The sequence below is a fragment of the Cricetulus griseus genome, chromosome 4 (genome assembly GCF_003668045.3).
Source record: "Cricetulus griseus strain 17A/GY chromosome 4, alternate assembly CriGri-PICRH-1.0, whole genome shotgun sequence".
Lineage (NCBI taxonomy): Eukaryota > Metazoa > Chordata > Mammalia > Rodentia > Cricetidae > Cricetulus > Cricetulus griseus.
Window position 1 is genome coordinate 103,867,759 of NC_048597.1, and position 21,584 is coordinate 103,889,342.

General features: G+C 47.5%; 1 protein-coding gene across 11 annotated transcripts in view; it reads right to left on the reverse strand.

Moving 5' to 3' along the window:
* The window catches only part of Pitpnm2 (phosphatidylinositol transfer protein membrane associated 2), a 133,717-nt gene that overhangs the window by 17,893 nt on the left and 94,240 nt on the right, over positions 1-21,584 (reverse strand). For 10 of the 11 annotated variants that reach the window (XM_027413924.2, XM_027413925.2, XM_027413932.2 and 7 more), the window contains 5 exons: positions 18,788-18,964; positions 5,868-6,082; positions 4,457-4,578; positions 2,738-2,965; positions 311-613 (listed from right to left, as the gene is read on the reverse strand). In XM_027413924.2, the coding sequence (XP_027269725.1) occupies positions 311-613; positions 2,738-2,965; positions 4,457-4,578; positions 5,868-6,082; positions 18,788-18,865 (946 nt within the window). In that variant the 5' untranslated portion in view covers positions 18,866-18,964. Of the gene's footprint in view, positions 1-310; positions 614-2,737; positions 2,966-4,456; positions 4,579-5,867; positions 6,083-14,153; positions 14,258-18,787; positions 18,965-21,584 lie in introns of all 11 variants that reach the window. The other variant, XM_035443325.1, reaches the window with a different exon arrangement.

Here is a 21,584-nt window from a genome sequence, read left to right on the forward strand (position 1 = left end):
ACAGGGGAGACCTTGCTTCATCTTGCGGTCCAGGTATCTTGAAGATGCCTTATCTCATTGGGAAGACTGCCCAGAATCACTCCCCAGACTGTCTGGGGCTTATAGGTAAGTCTTGGGGTGTTGCTTGGAAGAGGCAGCCTCACTTTATGGTGAAGTCCTACCTGGTACCAGTTAAAACACGCAAGCCTCCAGAGTTAGCTCCACTGTGTCCAGAGGAAAGAGCCAGAGCTACAAGGACACAGCAGTGGCAAGGCTACCCAGGGAACTGGGAAGTTAGGCATTGAATCAAAAGGCAGGAACCCCAGCTCACCTCCCCGCTTAGAGGACCTTGAGGACTTGGAGGAGGTGGACCACTGCTTCTTCAGACCCCGCCCCATGGACTCCCCATTGCTGCTGCTGGGCTCAGAGGTTGCTCCAGAAGCCTGGTCCTGAGTGGTGATGTCCTTGCAGAGCTCTGACGCTCCTCCTTCCTCTGCAAACTGGGCCATTTTTCGGGACAGCATAAGCTGTACTTCCCTTTCCAGTTCTCGGATGTTCTCTATGTTCAGTCCATACCACTCATCCTGCCAGCACCAGGCCTGCCGGTGGGCCCGCACCATCACTCGCCGCAGGCCTGCACAGAGCGGGAGACAGAGGAGGGCTCCTATCAGAGGCCGTGTGCACCAGGGCACTGTTGTAGGTCAGCTAGGGTCATTGCTCATCTGTGCCTCAGTTCCTCTATTGCTCCTCTGTGCCTCAGTTCCTCTATTGCCAACCTAGAGAGCTAGTTTCCAGATGGCCACGGGTGCTCACATGGGTGAGCTGCACACCTGCAGGGCCAGGCTTGTTAAGCAGAGGCTCCAGTCAGAAGTCACAGTTCACTGGAGGGACTTCATGTCCCAGGGATAAATGGCACTGTACTTCCCAAGAGCTTCTTGTCTTGATGCCTGCCTGATCTACTTTTCTTGTTGAATTGCCCATTGAAGATCAGATTTAAAAATGGGTTGGATCACCCCTGCCCTGTGTGTATGTGTTGTATGTGTGCATGTGTATGGAATCCAGAGGTCAACATTGGATGTTTTTCCACCATTTTTTTTTTTTTTTTGAGGCAGGGTCCTTCATTGAACCTAGAATTTGCCAATCTGGCTAGACCAGAGGCCAGTAAGGGCCCGGAATTCTTCTGTCTCTGCCTCCCCTGCATGTGGATTATAAGCATACACCATGGAGTCTGGTTGGTTTATGTGGGATCAAACCTCAGGTCCTCATGGCACTTCCCTGACATAGCCATCTCCCTAGCCCCAATCTTTCTTTTAAAGTGTCACATAGCAATCCAAGCACTTAGGATGTGGAGGCAGGAGTTCAAGGTCATAAAAGCATCCTTGGCTAATGCTGAGTTGGAGGCCAGCTTGAGTCACATGAGACCCTGCTTCAAAACAAACAAACAAACAAACAAACAAAAACAGGGACGGGAGTGAGATGGCTCAGTTGGTAAGACACTTGCTGCCAAGCCTGACAGCTGGAGTTCAATCCCTGGAACCCACAGTGTAGGAGAGTTGTCCTCTGACCTCAACAGCACTTGATGTCCTTCCAAAAGATCAGAGTTCAGCTCCCGGCACCCACATCAGGCTGCTCACAACCACAGGTAACTCCAGCTCCTCCCAGAAGATCCAATGCCCACAATTGGCCTTCTCAGGTATTTTCATTCACAAGTACATGCCCAGCTAGACAGGCAGACAAATGAAATCTTTCTTACAAAAGCATGAAAGAAAGTACATCTCCCTTGTTTGTGGTGTCTCAAGGTGTCTTCCTAGATGTTCCTGTGGGGTTGTGAGTCTAGTGCTCCAAGGGAAGAGAGTCAGGGAGCCTAGGACAGCATTCCTTGGCTGAGAGCTCCCAGGCATCTGTTGGTCCACCTGTTCCTTGGACACCTGCTCTGGGAAGGCCATGTGGGTATGAAGGGCACTATATCTGAGCCACACTGCCATCTGGAACTTGTAGCCTGTGAAGAGGCAGAGTTACCGACCAGCTAAGGTCTAGACCTCCTCAGGGAGAGGAAAGAAAATCCTGGGAGCCAGAGGCCACTGTGGCAGAAGGGGGATAGCTACAGAGGCTTTTGGCTTGAGTGGGGTGCAGGCTGCACTATCGCTGGGCAGTGATGTGGCATGGGCATGGACAGTAGGCATACTGGTCAGGGATGGCCAAGACAGAGTGGGGAAGGGGAGCTGGGCACAGGCTTTGGGGTGGCTGTTCTTGGCTGTCAACTTGATGACCTTTGGAATTAACTAAAGCCCAAACAGCTGGGCACATCTGTGAGAGATTTTTCTTGATTAGATCGTTTGAGGCAGGGAGACCCACCCTAAATCAGGGCCACACCTTCTGGTGGCAGCCTATATAAAGGACATGAAAGAAAAAAGCTTTTGCTATTTTCCTGCGTGTTCTCACAGTCACTTGCAAGTCTATTTCTTCATTGGTATTAGAGCCTATTTTTTCCTGGATTCCAGTGTATACTGAAGACCATGTGAAATGACCAGCCTTGTGGACCAAATGCTAGTGCATTCTTGGACTTTTCATTGGGAGACAGCCATTGTTGGATACTTGGACTGCAGCGCCCCCACCCCCAGTATATCAGTTCCATTTCTCTAGGGAACCCTGACTTAATACAGGGTCATCTTTTAGGAGTAAACTGTAAATACACAATCCCAGCACATGGAGAATGAAGGTAGACAGGTAGGCGTACCCCACCCCTGCACATACTCACCGGTGTCATGTATGAATCTTTCTATCTTGGACTGCATGCCCCAGTATCGGAACTCCACCTTGCAGAGCTTGTAGGCACACATGATGGGAAGGAGCCGCTTCTTGTACTCCTCGATCCAGTTGTCAGAGAGAGGCCCCCGATGAGTCTTGACTGATTGGAATAGCTTGGGGTCTTCTTCTGTCTTATACTCACTGGGAGGCACAGGATCCTTGACAATGTCGATGATATCTATGGGGACACCCTGCGAGTGGTCATGTCTGCCCAAATTCTATTCACCCTTTCCAGGAATCATCATGAATAATTGTGTGTGTGTGTGTGTGTGTGTGTGTGTGTGTGTGTGTGTGTAGGACAAGGTTTTTGTAACTCCCTTCCAGCCCAGAGCCTTTCCTGTTGCCTTTAGAGTGTGTGTGATGCTGGAGATTGAACCTAAGGTCTCATGCATGGTAGATAAATGCTCTATCACTGAGCTACATCACCAATCCTATTTTTATTTTATTTTTTTCTTTTTGGTTTTTTGAGACAGTGTTTCTCTGTGTAGCTTTGGAGCCTATCCTGGCATTCGTTCTGGAGACCAGGCTGGCCTCAAACTCACAGAGATCCGCCTGCCTCTGCCTCCCAAGTGCTGGGATTAAAGGCATGTGCCACCAACGCCCAGCTCCTATTTTTATTTTTTATTTTAAGATAAGGTCATATACTAAGTTGTCCAGGAGGCTTTGACCTTGTGACCCTCCCATCTCAGCCTGTAAGCAGCTTTAATACCAGTCTGTGCTACCTGGCCTGGTTCTTGTAGCTTTTCTTGAAGTCAGTTTCACATACCATGGTCCATATATGGAGATAAATGGGTCAATGAACCAAGGAGACCATGGGAAGAGAATTCCCATGAAGAATATGGGGTATGGAGAGACAGACAAGGCTGTAGAGATCTTTCGAGAGTAGGGTGGCATGCTGGCCACAGGAGTAGAACTGGGAGGCTAAGAAGGCCCATGCAACACTGATGCTGCACTGAGGTGGGATCCTGAGGATGCCTGCTGAAGGCAGGGGACTATTGTGGAGGTGATGGAAAATCAGAAGGCAATGGTCCTTTCTCACTAGACTAGGCTCCTGGATAGCATCCCAGCAAGTAGACCTAAGTAGACCTGTGCCTGAGATTACCCTACAGAAGAGGCTGCAGAACTGCGTTAGGCCCGCAGATATGTTTTGTTTGACATTTTGTTAAACATTTTATCAATGTTTAAGAATTGGGAAATTTCATATGAAAATCCCCATCTCTGATTTCTCTTGTAAAAGATTTAGCAAGGTACAGTGGTGTATATTTTTAATCCCAGTACTCGGGAGGCAGAGGTAGTCAGATTTCTGTGAATTCTAGGCCAGTCAGGACTATATACTGAGATACTGTCTAAAACAAAAAAAGCTTAACAAATGGAGACAGTCTCCTGCACAGTAGTATCAGCTGAAGAGCGAATCAGCAATAGCCAGCATGACTTCAGCCACAGACACTATAATATGGGTCAGTCCACCCTAGGCAGGGCATTCACAAACGGCTTTTAGTCAGCCCGCACCCCAAGAGTACACATGCACACTTATAGGGAGGGAAAAGCCAATATACTTGGCATACACATCAAGGACATGGAAGCCTGTCCTGCCTCACCCTGTCCCCCACCTCCAGCGGAGGGCCTGCAGTGGGAATGCTGCCTGCTGGGCTTCAGTCTTCATGCTCACCTGTTATCAGCTGGTTCTTTTCCCCAGGAGACAGGCTGAACACATCATCGTTTTCCCCAGTATCAGTCTTATAAAAGGTTTCAATGTCAATGGAGAACTTCTCAACAAAGGGACAGGTGAACCTGAGAGAAAGAACATTTGTGGGGACTGAACTCTGGAGGGGCTGTGACTAGCAGCTTGTTAGACCAAAATGGAAACAAAGTAAGGTGGGTAGGTGGTGTGGTCGATTAAATGAGAATGGCCCCCACAGGCTCATGTATTTGAATACTTGGTCCCTAGTTGATAGAACTGTTTGGGAAGGATTAGGAGGTGTGGCCTGGTTGGAAGTCTAGGGGTAGACTTTGAGGTTTCAAAAGCCTATGCCATTCCCAGTTAGTGCTCTGTCTCGCTTTGCTTCATACTTGTGGAGAAGGTTTAAGCTCTCAGCTACTGCTCCAGCAACAAGGATTCCTGCCTGCTGCCATGCTCCCTGCTGTGATGGTCATGGACTCATCCTCTGAAATTGTAAGCCCCAATAAACTCTTCTATAAATTATCTTGGTCATGGTGCCTATTCACAGCAGCAGAAATGTAACTAAGATAGGCAGGGCTAGCTGAGATGTGACAGTCATGTCTATTTTCTATACTTCCATCTTGTTCTAAGAATAGCCAAGTCAGCTTAGGGGAGAGAGACAGGAATGAGAGCTGCTGAACTTTCTTGATATGTGTGGTGGGAATGCATGCAGAGACACTGGAGTCAGTGGCCCTGGGTAGACACTCCTGGCACATGACACCAGCAAGAAGCCCCCACTCTGACAACAGAGCAGCTCCTCTCTGGGATGGAGACGAGCTCTCTGAAATCCAAAACTAGCTTTCAGCATTTTCCAGGTGTAGGGTTTGTGTGGAAGAAGCCCTAGGAGGCTAAAGAGGGCTTGCTCAGTAAGAGCTAGCACTGACCTCTGCTGGGGTTCTGAGAAAAGCCTTGCTCACCATGGGATGTATTAAACACTGCTACAGAAGCTGAGAGTCCCAGAGCAGGGAGACCTTGGGCCATCTGGTCTACCTTCAGTTCACACTTCTTCCCAGCAGGCTGTCTCTGCTCATGGGAACTTAGTGAATGTTCATTCCCTGAACTTTCCTAGATGCCAGCTTGTAGGGTAAGATGTAGCCACGCCTACTTAGGGGCTGGCTACAGGTGTGCCTTACCACCAGCCCTTGTTCAAATCCCTGCCTTCATGACCTCCATTGGCATTTCTAGGAGGCAGGCACACCTTTCCAGCATGTGACCACCTGTGAACCATTAGGGGACATGTATGAGATGGAGTTCAATGCTTTTAGGGCTGCAGGTGTTGAGGCTGCCAGGAGAGTTCCTGGACACATGCTGTGGGGTTCCCCTAGCAGATGGCATGCTAAGGAGGTAGAGGCAGGCACACCTGGTTCGGGTGTAGGGGTAGGCATTCCAGGACTCCTCCACCACCCGCAAGGCTGCCTTGGGCAAGATGGAGCGGAACCAGCCAGGGATGTGCATGCCCACATGATACACCTTGTGGGTGTACTGGCCAGAGCCACCAGGACCATCTGTGTAGGGCCGGTTTTCCAGGATCTCCACGCCACTGCCTTGTCCATGGGTCTCATTGCGGCTTTTCTTCTATGGGAAAAACATGTTGATGTGTGGTCAAGGTAGAGAAGAGGCTCAGAGGATAGAACAGGAAAGGTCTTTGGCCTTGAAGCTGGCTCTTTCTGTGTCATTTAAGGACACCCCAGCCTCTTAAATCTACACTGTGGCTCTATGAGCCCCAAGTCTCCTGATGGAAGTGAACAGAGTCCTGGGTTTCCTCTAAGTCCAAGTATTAAAAGCACAAATCATCTATTTGACTCCAATCTATCCTAGGACTGAGAATTCCCAAGATGCCCACTTTCTCCCTCTTGCCCCTTCTGGATGGCCTTAAACTTGAACTAGCTTGATCTGCTTTACTCTGCCTCCTGAGTGCTGGGTTAAAGGTGAGCACTGCCACATCTGTCCTCCTTTTCTTTTGTTTGTTTGTTCCTTTTTTTTTTTTTTTTTGTTGAGACAAGGTCACACTGTGTAGCCCAAGATGGTCTTGATTTGCATTTCTCCTGATTCAGCTTCCTGCTGGGATTACAAGTATGTGCCATCACACCAGTGTTGGATGCCCACTTTCCTGCTTCTACTCAGTTTTGTACTGTTTGTTCCAGCCACAATAATTAAGAAAGAAAAATAAATAATAAAAGGCATCCAAACTGGAAGAGAAAAAGTAAATCATTTTAGTTTGTTGAGAACATAATCTTTATATAGAAAACTCAAGAATTTTCCTAAATCTCTTAGGCTTAATTAAATGAATTCAGCAAAGCTTCAGAACACAAAATCAACACACTAAGCTGAAGAACACAAGAAGGAAACTGGTTGCATTCACACTATTTGCAAGAACAAACAGGGATACATTTAAACAGAGAGGTAAAAATCGTGTACACTGAAGACCATAGAACCAAGAGAAATTAAAGACCTACACAACTGGAAAACATCTTCTCTTCATAGGTTAGAAGACTCAGTACTGTTAAGGCAAGAATAATCCCCAAAGAAGTGTGCAGGAGTCATGCAATTGCCAGCAAAATTCTAGTATATTTTTTTTTGTAGGAACAGCAAACAGATGCTAAAATTCATGTTATTGCAAGAGACCCCAAACATCTGGAAACAACAAGAACAACAAAAATTAAAGCAAGATGGGGTCTCATACCTCCTTGTATCACACAAAACCTTGTACTTGAATGCTGTACTACAATAGCCAGAAGGTGTAAGCCATCTAACTGACCACCTGCTAAAGAAAGGGTGTACACTGGACTGGGGAGATGGCTCCGTAGAGAGCTTGCTGTGCAAGCCTGAGGACCTGAGTTCAGATCCCTGGAAGCCATGTAAAGCCATATAGCATGCATGTCTGTAATCCCAGCAGAGACAAGAGGATGTGGGGCTTACTGGCTGCCTCAGTTGAGAGACCCTGCCTCAAAATAATAAGGTAGAGAGTAAGAGAATAAGAGCAGGGCACCTGATGTTGCCCTCTGGCCTTTGCATGTGAAGAAACTGTTTGCTCAGGACTTCAGGAGTTCTTGGGACCCCTGAAGGTTTGCTAGGGGCTGAGAAAATTCTGTTTCCAGACCTGGCACTGAATATACCTTGTGAAAGGGTATATTCATTTGCTGTGAGCCCACCACAGTGGTGCTTATGATCCATGTACTTTCTATATGTGCAAATTCTTGAACTAAAAGTAAAGAATGGGGGCTGGGGAGATAGCTCAGAGGTTATTAGCACTGGCTGCTCTTCCAGAGGTCCTGAGTTCAATTTCCAGCACCCACATGGTGGCTCACAACCATCTGTAATGAGATCTGCTGCCCTCTTCTGGCCTGCAGCCATACATGCAGGCAGAACACTGTATACATAATAAATAAATCTTTAAAAAAAAAAAAAAGTAAAGAATGATGTTTTGGTGTGCTTGGTCCTAAATGAGATATATACATTACCCCATCCAAGGCTCAAGGATCATTGTGGAATTGGAGACAAAAAGAATGTAAAAGCCTGAAGATGTGGTGTGTTGCAAAAAGTTGTCTTTTGGACACAACTATGTCATTGTGTTCATGAACTTATTGCAGCCATGGTTGCTACACAAAGTTGTTCAAGACTGGGGAAAGGGCTCAGCGAGGCCTTTGGCAGTTGATGGTGGCCCTGAGTTCAATCCCCAGGAACCACATGGTAGAAAGTAGAACTGATTCCTCAAAGTTGTCCTCTGACCTCCACACATGTACCATGGAATACATACCTCCCTGTTCCCCAAAAAAGGAAAATACCTTTTTTTTTTTTTGAGAGGGTGTCTCTCTACGTAGTTCTGGCTCACTCTGTAGACCAGGATGGCCTTGAACTCACAGAGATTTGCCTGCCTCTGCTACCCAAGTGCTGGGATTAAAGGCATGTTCCACCATGTCTCACCCAAATAAATGTAATTTTTTTAAAGACTGAAGAGAAACTCAGAGAAATCCAAGCCAATGAGATGTCTGCCTCCTCACAAGCTAGAGTTCACTGTCTTCCAGAGGCAGACAGGGACCAGCTGCCCTCAGAGGCTGGGGCTTTTTGTGATGGCAGAGATTGTGATAAGTAGAGCTGTGGTCTGCAAAGCTCCAGAGTCCACATATCTCTCAGGTTTGTTTCTGAGAAAGGACTGAGGGTACAGGCTTGGAAGCCCCAGAAACAGAGAGATGAGGAGGGCCCAGATGCTCAGATTTAGTCATTGATGCTGTCAGTTAGTAGTGAGGACAAGGGACAGAAAAGAGTTAGGCTTGATCTGTAAGGGATCAGATAGGGTCATCATGGAAAATACTGGGGCTGAGATGCACATGCTGTGGGAGTGTCAAGTCTGAGCAGACACCTTTTGTACCCCATCCTCAGATGGGTAGAATGGGGCACTCCACATTCTGTAAGTGGGGAAACTGAGGCACAGGGTACTGGATGCAGTTCACTCAAGGTGACAGCTGACTCCCACACTATAGGTAGTTGGGATAGCAATGGAGACAGAGAGGAAAAAGCTGCAGATAGCTCGAATCTCAGGAACCACACAGCAGCTCCTGTGGGTGGGCCTGGTCCTAGACTACTGGTTTGTAAGAGTGAGGGCAGCCATGCCTAAAAGCATATGTCTTTCTCCTCCAGGCTGAGTGTTTCTCTTCAGAACCCATCTAGGCCATGTAAACCCTGCTTTGGGCTATCACTCTTCTCAGTATTCTAGCTGCTGGGCATGACTCCGGGTGAGCAATGCTGTGTTATAGCTACTTTTAAGTGTTATTTCCTATTTTACTGCAGAGGCCCACAGCAGGGTCTGGGCTAGGGCCAGACACAGACTGCCTGGAGAGACACCTAATGATGCTAGAGTGTAATTATGTGTCCTGGGATCAGCATATCACTAGGGAGACTGAGAACTTAAGCCCTTTACTGGGCTTAAGCACTGAGACTGCTGGTCAAGATGTCTATGTCCATGTGATGTTTCTGTGCACATGTGTGAGACAAGCATGTGTGTGTGTGACAGCAAAGAGTCTATGGATTCAGGGCTCTGCTAGGCAAGACAGTAGGACAATGTTGTTAGAGCTGCCTGTAGATGGATGTGGTGTCTTACACCTGTACTCTCAGCATTTGGGAAGCTAAGCTAAGAGGAGTGCTGTGTGTTTGAGGTCAGTTTGGGCTACATATGTGGGGAGGGGAAACAAAGGCTTACTGGGAAGACATTTGTCATGGATGGAGAAACTGAGGAACAGAAATCAAGTGTGATCCCACTCAGCTAGAATGACAGAAGATCTGGGGAGGCAGCAGGGGTTTTAGCAGGGGCCCCAGCATCACACAGGGTCACAATCTCCCCAGTGGACACAACTCTTTCACTGGCTGCTGTTGACAGCTTACTAGAAATACATTTGCTAATATAAAAGCTAAAATTCTCAGAAGAAAATGCAGGAATTAGTTTTATGACCCTGGATTGGACAATGGTTTATAAATGTGACCCTAAGCCAGGCAGTGGTGGCACATGCCTTTAATCCCAGCACTCGGGAGGCAGAGGCAGGCGGTTCTTTGTGAGTTCAAGACTAGCCTGGTCTACAAGAGCTAGTTCCAGGACAGCCTCCAAAGCCACAGAGAAACCCTCTCTTGAAAACAAACAAAAAAGTGACCCTAAAACTGTTCAGATTATTTAAAAAGACATCTGATGGGGGTGCTTGATCTGATTTTAGGTGGGACCAATGTTTATCCATGGCAAAGGGGCACCTTGTCACTCATGTGTGCGGATGGTTGTAATACCTACAGGGAAGACAGGATGTGGTCCCCAGTAGAGGAACTGACTTCCATAGTCCACAGGGAAACTACAAGTGTAGTCCTTCAGCAGGAAACTAGCAAAAACACATCACAAAAGACAGATAAACTGGATTTAATGAAAATTAATAACGTGTGTTCTACAGAAAGAAAGTTAAAAGATCTTGTATAATGAGGCTGGGCGGTGGTGGCACACGCCTTTAATCCCAGCACTCGGAAGGCAGAGGCAGGCGGATCTCTGTGAGTTCAAGGCCAGCATGGTCTACAAAGCCACGCAGAGAAACCCTGTCTTGAAAAACAAAAACAAACAAAACAAAACAAAAAAGATCTTGTATAATGAAAGAGAAAACTTGCCAATAACATCTGGTGCCAGGAATTTGTACCCAAAATATAAAGAGAATGCCTACAACATCAGAGCAGTAACACATTCACAAATGGTACAAAGACTTGACCAGTCATTTCTCCTCAGAAGACATACAAATAATCAGTGAGTGCCTAAAGGATTCTTAACAACACAGTTAGGAAATACAAATCAAAACCAGCGAGAGAGGGGGCGGAAACAGAGTGAACCAGCAAGTCTACAGGTAGGCACACAGTCAAAACAAAGGAAAACATATTTACTCACAGACTTCTGGATGATACTTATACACAATCACCAAAAGGCAAAGATAATTCAGATGTCCATCAGTAGATGGGAAAACAAACGTGGTACATTCATCCAGTAGAACAAGCTTCCAGACACAAAGAGGGATAAAAAAGATACTGGCTGAAAGGTGTTAAGGCACAAAAGGCTACAAATCAAATGATCCCATTAATGAAAACGTCCAAAAGAGGCAAACCCAGAGTTCAAAGGCCAACTGTTGGCTGCCAAGGGCTGGAGTGAGGACAATGGAGCATTCTACACTAGTTACTATACAAACTAGCGATCTTTTAACACACTCAAAACATAGGAAAATATATTGACCCTCTGTAATAGTCAGTTTTAACTGTGAACTTGACACAATCTAGACTCACCCTGGGAAGAAAGCCTCAATGAGGGCTTATCTGGAGCAAGCTGGCTTGTGGGCATGTCTGTGGGAACTATCTTGATTAACATTAATCAATGTGAGAATACTCAGCCCACTGTGGGTGGCATAATTCCTTAGGTTTGGGTCCTGGACTGTATCTGAGTACAGAAAGTTAGAATACTAAGCATGCATTCATTTCTCTCTGCTCTTGGCAAAGGAAGAGGTGTGAGTAGGTGTTTTGAGTTCCTGAAACCTTGACTTCCTCCTATGATGGGCTGTAACCTGGAACCGTGAGCTAAAGTAAACCCTTTCTCCCTTAAGTTGCTTGTTGTCAGCGGGTGTTGGTGGCACACACCTTTAATCCCAGCACTCAGGAGGCAGAGGCAAGCGAATCTCTGTGAGTTGGAGGCCAGCCTGGTCTACAGAGCAAGTTCCAGGAAAACCTCCAAAGCAATACAGAGAAATCCTGTCTCAAAAAAAAACAAAACAACACAAAAATAGATGAATAAAAAAGTTGCTTGTTGTCATATTCTATCACAGCAACAGGAAAAAAAAAACCTAGGAGACCTACATATAGATAATATTTGTATACAATATCCATAAAGTGGTTTCTGTACAATTCTGTGAATATGCTAACAAGAACTAAACCACTAACTTGTCCCCTCCAGGTGAAAAGTCCTATGGTGTGGGATATATGCAGCTGTTCTAAAAACAAACCCCAATCTTGCTTCGTGTACTCACTAAGGGTTAAGAAGAGCCAGGAGAGGAGGAAGGGGCTTGGTGATATTGACACAATAGCACCTAAGTCATCTTCATGTGTCTTTCCCAGTGTCTGGAAGGCCCATTTCCTGTTCTAGAGATGCTACGTTTGAGGAACTGGTGACTTTAAGCTCAGACTATGCCTCCATGGTGATGTGACGCTATTGCTAAGGCCATCCTGGGCCAGCTTCCCAGCTGCATGTATGTCTATGTGCACATATGCTAAGTCCCTGACCCAAATGCTCATACTGATATGCGCAGACACAGGCACTCACGAGTGTTCCTCCTACACACGCTTCATCACTGCAACCACCCCAGAGCCTGACCTCTGTAGGACATAATGTTGTGTCCAGCTCCAGGGCCCAGAGTCACTAAAGTATCCTTCAGAAAGAAGAATGTCCCGGTGTGGTGGTGCACACCCTTAATCCCAGCACTTGGGAGGCAGAGGCAGGTGGATCTCTGTGAGTTCCAGGCCAGTTTGATCTATATATGAGTTTCAGGACAGCCAAGACTACATAGTAAGACTGTGTCTCAAAGGAAGGAGGAAGGAAGGGAGGAAGGGAGGAAGGAAGGAAGGTAGGAAGGTAGGAAGGTAGGAAGGAAGGAAGGAAGGGACTGATCCTGCATTGTGGACTAGATTTGAAGCAAGCAGATGGACTGTGGTGGACAACTTGGCTTTTACCTTTTACAGCAGCTCTGTACCTGAGACTGTGCTGATGGCATGCCTGTCACCTTTTGGTTTCCATGCCCTGCAGCACAGGATAGTACTACAGTGACCCATACTGCAGATAGTAAGGTGGAGGATAAGAGAGATGGTGATTGTCTGAGGGTGGATGAAATCCAAAAGTCCATTTCTGCTGTTTGAAGCCACCTAGTGTGTGATTCTTTTGTACAGCACCAGGAGGCTAATACACTTGCCTGCTGGGAAGCTTGGTTAGGAGATGGTCCAGTCACAGGGGTCAGGGCACCTTCAGAGGTCTCTCAGGGTGGAGACTGGGTGCAGAGGGTCAGGAAAAACTAAAAAAAAAAAAATAGCAGAAGCAGGGAAGGCTCTTCCATATAGACTTACACAGCACTTAGGCTGCTCATTTAAGCAGAACTAGGCCTGAGCCACCTCCAAGCTGCCTGCCAGAAGAGCCAGCATGCCATCCTTCTCACAGGCTCTAGGAACACCATCCCACACCCCACCCTTCTAGCCTCTGTGGTATGTGGTTGCCCCTCTCATCTTATCCTGCTTGCCTCCTCTCTGAGCTGCTGTGTCCCTTCCTTTTCTTATAGGGACAACAGTTAGTCAACCTGGAGAAAATCCTAAATCCAAGATAATCTTATCTCAAAAGTCTTAACTAGGGGCTGGAGAAATGGCTCAGAGGTTAATAGCACTGACTGCTCTTCCAAAGGTCCTGAGTTCGATTCCCAGCAACCACATGGTAGCTCACAACCATCCATTATGAGATTGGTGCCCTCTTCTGTTGTGCAGATATACATGGAAGCAGAATGTTGTATACATAATAAATAAATAATTAAATCTTTAAAAACAAGTCTTAACTAATTATATATACACAGACCCAAGTCTACATGAGGTCATACTCTTGAGGTTGTAAGTGAATATAAATGGGACCAAGTACTACTCAACTAGCTGGGTTGATGATCTCATGTGGTTAGCCTTCAGCCTGTCTGTCAGAGAAACAACACTGACTGTTGATCCCTCTCCTGCCTAATAGGGAGGCCCCTTGCCTCCTGGAGTAGTTCTTGTGTCTCCTGCACAGCCACACAGGCCTTTCTCCAGTGGTGTTAACTCTATGAACAGGTCACACCATCCTGGCCTTACCACCTACAGTATGCCCTCAATTATATGAGTATTTGAGTCCTGGGAGTGGGGTGAGACTGCAGGGGCATGTGGGTGAAGGACATCCTGCTCCAATCCCTGAAGCCAATACTTCAGGGACAGAAGAGATGTGGCAGACTAGGAGACGTCAGTGCTCCAAGTGTAGAAAGGCAGCCAGCTGGATCTCCAGAGAAGGACTGGCTTTCTGGGGCCAGCTATTCTCCCCTGGACAAGCTCTTTGACATCTCTGGGCTGCCTCATTTGTGAGCATTACCAGTTCTGCAGGTCACCGTGGAGACTGAGTAGGTGATGTACTTCAGGTGTAGGGCACCAGGCTGTTGCCATCACCTATGGATGGCTGTATGGATGGCTTCACACCTGTGAAATGGGGTGTGAAGACTTCAGGGCATCAAGAACTGGAATCCATACAGCAACCCCACATAGCACTAGGATTCCTCCATGTAGGAGACATTCCACAAAGGCTGGTCCAAAGAATCAATAATAAATAGGATCTGGTCCTCACAATCACAGGCACTCTGGAGGTGATGTCTCCCAGTTAAGTCAGCCATCCACAGGCTGATCCCTGGGGGCCCCATTGGCCATAGTAATGAAGGGATCAATATGCCTTCATATAGCTGTGGCTTAGCATACAAGCTCTCCTCAACCTTCCTAGGCTCTGCTCACACAGGAAGCCACTTGCCAACTCTGCCCATGACCATGCCTAAACAGTATGTAGTACTACCCACTCTTGAAGCCTTGGGTTGGCAAACAGCCACCCAACCTCCATGGGACCACTGAAGGAAGGCACAAAATGGGAAGCCCCTCCCCAACAGCTGCTCTCAGAGCTGTCCAGGGTACTGACCAAGCTCATCTGCCCCACTCCAACCCCCTCTAGCCCACAAGGTCTTTGCTTAGCACTCCCAATAGAGGACAGACAGCATGGGTAGCACAGCAATTTGCGCTAGACTTGGCTCCATGGGTACAGAACTTGCTCAAGCAGGGGAATGGGTCTGACTCACCAGCTTGGTCTTTTCTACAACCTGTTCCAGCTGCTGCCAGATGAGCCTCCTTGCTATTCAATCAGCTGTCTCCAAAGGCCTTGCACAGAACATGCTACCTCCTACAGCATCTCCCTGGGGTGTACCTAGACCTGTCTCCCATTTCTCAGCCCTTGCCACTCCTACCTAGCTTTCATTTTATACATCTACAGTCTCCCCTGATATAGTTTCACACAGGTGGGGCCAGAATGCTGTGTTACTCTGACATGACTGTGCACACATCCAGGTACATCCTGTGTCTGTGAAATATGTTCACCCTGCAGTGGCACAGGCCCCCAGAAACTCTGGGTTCTGAGGCACAAAAGACAAAGCTCATAGCAGGAGCAGAGAAGCAGACAGGGGCAGGGGCTAGAAAATAGGCCCTCGTAGGTCCTGTAGCAGCAGAGAATGCTGGGTATAGAAATTATCTATTGGTCACACAAGATGAGTAGGGCCTCCAGAGATAGAAATCTGGCTGTGAGTGGGTGTCTCAGGAACAGGAAGGACACAAGCACCTAGGTTCCAGCCCCCACACCTAGACTGCCTGAGTTGGCCTCTTGCTGAACCACCTGTTCTGCCTTCAGGCTTGTTGGCCACAGCTCACACCACTTCCAACCAAGACCATCTGGGAGAAGGCTATAGGATTAGGGGTGGGCAAAGCAAGCCTCCTCAGGTGCCTCCCCTCCCTGTTCTGGATGAGCAGGGCTCCCTGTCTGCCCACACTGTCTCCTGACTGCAGTCTGCCACAGAGTCCCTTATCTCTGAGTCTGGGGGTGGATTCCTCCTGACCCCAGCAGAAGCTCAAAGCCTTCGAGAACCAGAAAGACCCCCTGGGAGCTGGTGGAGCTAAGTTCCAAACTTGGCTCAATTTTCCCATCTGTAAACAGGAAAGTTACTTTTGAGGACCCTTCCAGGGTAATGCTGTTTAAGAAACTTATGTAAGGAATTGAGGGGACAGGCACAGTGGCACAATACTAGCACTCAGGAGGCAGAGGCAGGCAGATTGTGAGTTCAAGGCCATCCTGGTCTACAAACAGAGTTCCAGGACAGCCAGGACTGCTACATAGATAAACCCTATTTCTAAAAAACAACAGAACAAACCAAAACAATAACAAACAAACAAACAAACAAAAACAGTGAGACCCAGGGAGATTCACTTGTTTGTTCCCCAGAGCCAGGTTCATCTGGGACAGCCTACATGTCCTACAGAGCAAGATCCTTAGCTGTACTATTGTCTGGAAACAGATCACACCTCAACCTCCAGATAAGCTACATATATGGGCTCTGCTGTCTCTGATATCAAGATGGAACCATGGTATTTCTGCCTATAACAGGTGACAGTGCCTTTGTTTGCTACACAGGGACTCAACTCTCCCCACCTTCCTGCCACCATAGGGCATGAGGAAAGGCTGGAAGACAACCTTAGTTATTTGGGCAGAGTGTGGGGTCCTCTCCCAGGGAGCCCTGTTTTAAAGGGGCTACACTGGCCATGAAAGCTTACAGAGAAGTATATCAGACCTCTGTGGATGTCTCAAGCTGATGGGGACTGGAGTGAGGCTGTGCGTGCTATGTCGATGCATATTTGTACACACACACACACACACACACCACACACACACACACACACACCACACACCATACACACCACACACACACACACCACACACCACACCATACACACCACACACATATACACACCACACACACACCATACACACACCACACCCACACACCACACCCACACACACCACACACACACCATACACATACCACACACACACACACACACACACACACACACACACCTGTACATGTATATGCTAACCATGCTCCTCAGCCTCCCTCTGGACATGATAGCTAGCACTTGGCTCAGAAACCTTTCTCCTGGCAACATCTGTCTTGTTCACCATTCTATCAGTTAGTGCACACACACTTGCTAACTGAAAGGGGCACAGAGAAAGACACTGGAAGCTCATGGCAGCAGAGAGGGGCACTTATGAGGGTGTAGACACACATAACCTACAAGGAGATGCTTCTACTTACTACAGTCTCATCTTGCAGATCAATGTTCACCAAGAGACATTGTACAGATTGGCCCAATGGACTGTGTGGTCTGGATACAGATCTGAGTATCACACAGATACTGTGTGTGGGTCACTTCACAATTAAACTGTCTGGAAGCATAGGAACTCGTGTTGGGAAATGAGTTGTTTGGTGGGGCTGAGTAACAATGACTCCATGGTTGAGAAATACCTTGGGGCACTCCAGTGGCTAGAGGTCAGTCATGCTGCTGGACCCTGAATGGCCAACCCGGGAAGCCAGTGGGGCTGTGCTGCCATGGCCATAGATCACTGCTGAAAAGGGAACTAAGACACTGCAGGACAAATGGCAGGAAGTATCAGTAGATGAGTCTGGTCCTTGAGCAGACCAAGTTATTTCCAGAGTGCTCAGAGCTGGGGCCTGATTTAAGCTCTTCCTCTACCCGCTCTCTAGAAATAATTAAGGGGTAAGTGGTTCAAGAGGGAATTGAGTGGTGCTTCTGAAGCAGCTCAGAGCAAACAGTCCCCCAGAGAGGCTGGGGACACTTCCTGCTCTTTTCCCAGCTGAAGAACTCCTGTGGGAGTTGACTAAACTCTAGTGGCTTCAAGCTCCTCTTAGACAGGTACTGAGCCCCTGGGCAGAGGGTGCAAGCCCATCAGGAACTAGATGGGTAAAGCTGGGCAGTGGTGGTGTACACCTTTAATCCTAGTACTCAGGAGGCAGAGGCAGAGACAGGAGGATCTCTGTGAGTTTGAGGCCAGCCTGGTCTACAAGGTGAGCTCTAGGACAGCCAGGGCTGTTAAACAAAGAATCCCTGTGTCAAACAAACAAACAAACAAACAAACAATGCAGGTAGGCATAGAAGCCCTGAAGGGTGTGGCCTGCCCCCAAACCTACTTACTGAGGGTTCAGTATGATGCAACAGCTGAGAAGCCAGTCATATACAAGGCCCAGTGGGTAACAGGAAAGCCAGAGCCAAGCCAAGAGATGGCTTATAATGGGGCAAAGGCTCTGGGCCCTTGGCATTTAGAAAAATCTCCAGGGTTGGTGTAGGAGAAGGGTAACTGTAGAAAGTTCTACAGAGCAGACTCAGCCAGTACCCCAGCAGTGTGAGCAGTGGGCAGGTCTGACATATGGCCTGGAAGTCTCAGGAACAAATGGTAGGGCTTGGGGTCTGTGTTCTCAGCTGATCAAACACGGAAGAGAGAGTCCCGGAGTGTTTCTCTGAGTTCCTGTCAGACCCTGGGAGCCAGGAGCCAGGCCATGTGCTCCTGCACAGCTTATTAGCCTGGTCCGTCTCACATGCCCCCATCTTAAATGAGGTGTTGGGATCAAATATATCTCCTCCAGTTCCTACAATGAAACCCCAACTCCCAGCCTGATGATCTATGAAGATGTGCATCTAGGATTTACTTAGATTTACATGGGGTCACATGAGTGGGATTAATATAGTTATTAGTAAAAGAAAGACTACTGCCACATGCCCACCCCAATGTGAGGACATGTGACACTCAAGAAGACAGTCCCATCAGAAACCCACCCTGCCCAACCTTGATCTAGGAATCGGCCTCCAAAACAGTAAAGATGAGTCCCTGATGTTTAAACCAAAGGATGGGATGCTTCGTGACAGCAGTCTGGGCCGAGACCCGTAATAACAGCTGATACAGGCGATGGGTAGTAAATGCGAATGGGTGTGGGGGCGGCAAGATAGAGTGTGCCAAGGTGCAGCACTTCCCACACACTAACAGCAGTCCATGTCCACAGGCAGTGCCAGTAGTGCAGGCTGGGATCCACCCGACTTTACCTGGTCCAGCTGCCTCTCTGGACTCACCTGTATCATGTACAGCTGGGCAATGCGGTATTCCTCCACGGTCAATGGCAGGGGAATCCGGTATTCCTTTATGATCATCTTGGAGTCCACGACTTCCCGGCGGCAGGGAACTGCTTGCTTGTGGGGACTTCCTAGGCAAGATTCCTTAAATAACCATGACAGAATTCACTGAGGACCCTTGAGAAACAGACAGAGAGGGTAAGAGAGTCACTTTTCTGCAACATCTGGCGGACATGCTAACAGGAAAGTAGACATCTAGACCTGAGACTAGAATTCTCATCTCAATCCTCTCAAGCCAACAGTGCAAATTGTTGTCAAGCCAACTGGAGCGAATTCCTAGTCTCTCTGGCATGCTTTTCCCTGTTTGCTAAGCAATCTTCAAGAGCTACGGGAAGGACTAAGCGAGAGGCGGTGTGAACTCTCCCATCAACAGTTTCCGGGAAGAAAGGGTCAGTCCACTTCCTGACCAGGCGTCAGCAGTTGCCTTAGAGGTTCCTGACCTCTAAGTAGGGGCTGAGCATAGGTCTCATAGATGGGAAGGGGCGGAACAGAATCACACCAGGAATAGCAGTCAGGTTTCATGTGACCCAGGGATGCTTGAGTGAGAGTAGCTCAGGGTACCAATCTGTACATAAACATCACCATGGCTGTACACCACATGTAAGTCTCCACTGGCTGAGAAACAAACCCTCAGATCAGTCAATCGGATAGAAAGAGACCCTTCATAACACTTTGGGAGAGCCCTGGAGATGGGCCAGAGCTGGCCTGTACCATCCTCAATGACTTCTTCACAGAAGGCAGGGCCATTAACCCAAAGCTCATAGAGGAGAGTGTGTGTGGGGGTGGGGTGGGGAGGCAGCACCCATGTGAAGATCCTTTCAGCCAGTCAGAGCCCATCTATCTCTTTACATATCCAAATGAAGCTGAAGACAAGGCCTGGAGACACAGGTGATCTCAGACCTGTGGGGTTCTCAGAACCAGTGTGTCCCTTCATTGTACCAGGATAAATACAATGACTCTGAGTAAGTCTCCTTTTGTCATTTGAATCATGGAACTCAGACACTCTCTCTAGACAGCAGTCTCAGCTGACCCTTTCAGACTCTTAACCAGTCACGTAAACAGTAAACTACTTGTTCTGGCTTCCTAGTCCACCAAGCAAGGTTGCAGGCTAGACAAAGCATATTCCTTCAAGGTCTCAACCCCTCAAAGATGTCCAGGGATGAAACCTTATATTTTTGGTTGCGAGCCTAGCTTTTAATGGCTGAGCTATCCCTCTAGCCCCCAGGGAGCCTAGCCACTTGTCTCTTGGCTTCCAGAGGCTCCATGAGTACACATCTAAAAACTGTACATGATGACACTCTCTTCAAAGACAAGCCACCAGGTGAGCTGCGACCACACAGACAGCGTCCACCCTTCCACATGCAACCCGAGGACAGACATAGCACAGACACTAAGGCAGAGGCTTCTGGGTGGCTCCTACAACCCAGGTGGAGCAGAGCTGTGAGCAAAGCTTAGTCATAAGAGCATTCTGAGGACTGACAGACAATGAAGGCCAAGACTGCAACTTTATCCCAGGTCGTGTGAAGTACAGAGTCTGTGCTCAGCTCACATGGAACTATGGAGGTGAGCAGGGAGGCAGGCAGGGACTCAGACAGTAGGAAGGGACAAACAGCTCAGTACTGTTGCCACCAAGTGTACAGTGACCAACAGCAACGGAGAGGACTCAGCTCCAAGAGTGACAAAATGTGACAGGAGATCATAGTTTGTCATTACCCCGAGGAATCTAAGTGCAAAACTTAACATTGTTTTCCTAGTTGCAAGGCCCCTAGGACAAGCTGCTGTGAGGGAGGGAAGAAAACAAACACAGAAACAGTATATGTGCTGCTTAAGTTCACTGCATGAGACACATGAGAAATTCTTCAACAATAGAGAGGTGAAAAGTAAGCTAGCTGAGCTCAGGGGGAGTGGGGAAGAAAAGACATGGCTCATGTTTTTTAAAAAGGTACATGAAATCATAAATAAATGGGCAAAACATAACATGAACAGCCAGAGGTGATGTGGGTGGATTTGATGAACTCACACAAAGTAAACTGGACAAGAATAAGACAAAAATGCAGTTGTGGAAGCAACAGGGATGCTAACACATATGTAACTGGAGTGCGCCTGGAGCATGACAGGATAATAGAACCGGGAACCCAAATATTGAACTTTAGGCACTGAACACTTCCTTTTTAAGTAAAATTTTTATGTGTATTGTGATGAGCACATATGAAGCCCAAGGTCAATGTTAAATGTCTTCCTCTATTACCTTCCATCTTATATTTTGAGACAGTGTATCTCATTGAACCGGAAGCTCACTGTTCTGGTTATAGTAGCTGAACAGTGAGCCCTCAGGATCTTCTTGTCTCTACCCACTTCTCCAGCACTAAAATACAGTTGCATGCAGTTACATCTGGGTACTGGAGAATCTGAACTCAGGTCCTCAAGCTTGCACAACAAGCACTTTACCCAATGAGTCTTCTCTATAGCCTTCCAAGATTTCTTAAATGTAACAAGATAATAAATAAATTAAATGAAGGCCTAAGCCTACAGATTAGCTCACATTCTATGTTCTAGGAAAGATAAACAGCAAGACACATTCTGAAAAATTCACTGACTTTAAAGGATAGGGAAAAAGAAATATAAGTAGAAGGTGCAGAGAGATGGGTTGAGGAGAATCAGACTTCATAGCAACACAGTTTTAGAAGCCTGTGCAGTAATATCTGCAGAGCTCTAAAAGACAGAAATTAAGAACCAG